Here is a 2,954-nt window from a genome sequence, read left to right on the forward strand (position 1 = left end):
TGAGAAGTACAGGCGGTGCCATGAGCTCTAAGGCTCTGACTTTGGGTTAGGAAGAACGAGGGAGGATCCTGGGGGGACTCACACCTGGGTTATTCAGCCTAGGGCTGGGGGGTGGGCCTCATGATACAGGTCCCTCGGAGGTGGGCACCGCCTTCCCCACTCTCCTGTCTGGCCAGCCCACGGCAGCCATGACCTGCCACTCACGGGAGAAGAAACATTGTCACCAGGTTACACCTAATGCATTTTATTCTTTAAAGATAAAGTTTACTAAGCTAAAAACTCCCAACAACGCTCCCTTTTTGCTGGCACTTCTAAAAGGCATCGTCTCGTTTTGTTTACCAACAAAAGTTCAACGTTCAAGTTCAGTGTTGGTGTAGGATCGTCAGCCGATGGTCAGGGTCAAGTGCTGTTCACATCTGCATCATCAAACGGACCTCTTTCTCATAGACGTCAGGGATCACGCCCACCGGGGAATTGATCATGTGTACGGTGTTCTTGCTGAACAGCTTGAACTCATAGTGAATGAGCTGTTCCCAAAAGCCGTTATTGGGCCGGATGATGGGGCGGCACGACTTGGTCCACGTGTGGGCGTCTAGCAGCGACATGGCATGGTACTTCATGAGGTAGGCGAGGCAGAGCGCAGCGGAGCGGCTCACCCCGGCGGCACAGTGCAGCAGCGTGCGGCCCTGCTTCATCTCCACGCTGTGGATGTGATCGGCGATCGGGTCAAAAAAGTCGTAGAGACGTGAGCTTGGAGTATCAGGCACCGGCACCTGTACGTATTGGATATCCTCATAGAAAGTGTTGACCACCTCCACCGATACGTTGATGACCGTGGTGATGTGGTTGCTGGACAGCATGAGTTTGTTGTTGGCCGCCACGCCGTTGCTGATGTACAGGCTGCTGGTTATCTGGGAGAGGCCGTGGACCGAGGACTGCCGGAGAGCCTGAGCCGGGAGGGGACATGGAGATGTTGTCATCAAGGCGGTGGGCAGTGGTCTTTTCCTGAACCGTTCGGGGCACCACTCCCGCGCGCAAGTTGAGGAAACAGCAGCGCTGTGAAGTCTCAGTTGAGGGTCTGGGGTACACCACCCTCTCCCCGCCCCCACCGGGGCGTCACAATCCCTTTTTGTCCGGCCCACGGGTTTCCATGGCGGGGGCAACTGGCCACAGGGAGGATTTGGCCACCATGCCAGGTCGTCAAAGAAACCCCAGATCCCTTTTTATCTCTCTTCGTAGTCTCTCACTTTGCAAGCCTTAATTCTTATCAGCTTGACGTTTTAAAACATTCTAATACAAGATATCTAGTACATGCTTCAACGGTTGGATCACACTGAACACACTATCTATCAATGCTTCTATTTTATTGGTGTTGAAGAACAGGGCACAGACTTTTTCTAGAAAGCAGCTAGATGCAGGTTTGGTTGGGCTGGGTGGCCTGCCCTGGTAATTCTTTGTCGACTGTAGAGCTATACTCCTGCATACAAAACACATCAGAACTGGTCAGATGAATATTGTTGACTCATAAATCGCCCTTTGCCTATCATCAAGTTGGCCTGTGGTGGACAGTCTTGACGAATTAAGCTGTGTCCCCATCCATTTGAGCACACAGCCCAAACGATTTGTCACCTGATTCAACTCATTACCTGGGAGACAACAGCTCAGATTATCTTGTCTACTTTCTTCAAAAAAGAATACCCACATGCTTTTGTAAACTGCAAGTCCTCTTGACTGCCATCGGTTTCTCCCTGGTAATATTAAACATTTTGGAACAACAACGCTACCTCATAATTGGGCCAAAAATAGGTATTTAAAATGTTATCTGAGATTTACATTTCCTCTCAGCTAAGATTTTTGTGGTGTTCTGTGACTATGAGCAGAAACAACCTGTTTAGGAATGGTCAAGGGAATGATAACCTCAGAAGACAATGCCCTTTTCTTTCTCTTGATTGGCATAATCACATTATTTTGCATTGCTTACATGGTCAGCCCCACAATTCTATCTGGAGGAAAACAGAGCACAAACCATCAAGTAAATATGAAAACTGTCTATTGGGGATAGTTTCTTTGGGCTAAAATTACTGAAAAGTGTTTAGCCTAACGTTTAAGATATGGCATCATGAGGAGATTTGTAAGTCTATGGAATGATATGGAACGCCCTAAAGAGTAATATTAGAGTCTAGTTATTTCCTATGTAGAGGCTTCTTAAACTTTAAAAATGTAGTAAAATTAACCAGAGGAGGGGTGCCTGGGTGGCTCAGTGGGTTAAAGCCTCTGCCTTCGGCTCAGGTCATGATCCCAGGGTCCTGGAATAGAGCCCCACATTGGGCTCTCTGCTCAGTGGGGAGCCTGCTTCCCTTCCTTTCTCTCTCTGCTTGCCTCTCTGCCTACTTGTGATATCTGACTGTCAAATAAATAAATAAAATCTTAAAACAAAATAACCGAAGCAATTTCATACATTATTCTCAAGAATAAGCATGACTCATATTAAATAGATTCATTTATTTATTCTTTCAACCAATATTCTGTGATGCCCTTTCTTTCTGAGGGATGTTGGATGTCTTAAAACTCCATCATGGGGTTTCTCCTAGGTGAGTGAGGAGTTGATGTTTTCTCCTCCTGAGTATGGAAACAGGTTGCTTTCGATTCCCACTTATCTCTACTTTTCCTTATCTTTTTTAAAGATTTTACTTTATTTTTTTAAGATTTTATTTATTTATTTGAGAGAGAGAATAAGAGAGAGAGAGAGAGCATGAAAAGAGGGAGGGTCAGAGGGAGAAGCAGACTCCCTGCCAAGCAGGGACCCTGTTGCGGAACTCGATCCCAGGACTCCAGGATCATGACCTGAGCCGAAAGCAGTTGCTTAACCAATTGAGCCACCCAGGTGCCCCAAAGATTTTTTTAAAAAATTTTAAAAAGATTTTATTTATTTATTTGACAGACAGAGATCACAA

General features: G+C 46.4%; 1 protein-coding gene across 1 annotated transcript; it reads right to left on the reverse strand.

The window, feature by feature from the left end:
* Positions 1–237: 237 nt before the first annotated feature.
* DUSP21 (dual specificity phosphatase 21) lies at positions 238–1,082 on the reverse strand. Its single transcript, XM_047716336.1, has one exon. It carries the CDS (start codon positions 978–980, stop codon positions 411–413), a length of 570 nt encoding a protein of 189 aa, XP_047572292.1. The 5' UTR covers positions 981–1,082; the 3' UTR covers positions 238–410.
* Positions 1,083–2,954: the final 1,872 nt, after the last annotated feature.

The sequence above is a fragment of the Lutra lutra genome, chromosome X (genome assembly GCF_902655055.1).
Source record: "Lutra lutra chromosome X, mLutLut1.2, whole genome shotgun sequence".
In the NCBI taxonomy this organism is placed as follows: domain Eukaryota; kingdom Metazoa; phylum Chordata; class Mammalia; order Carnivora; family Mustelidae; genus Lutra; species Lutra lutra.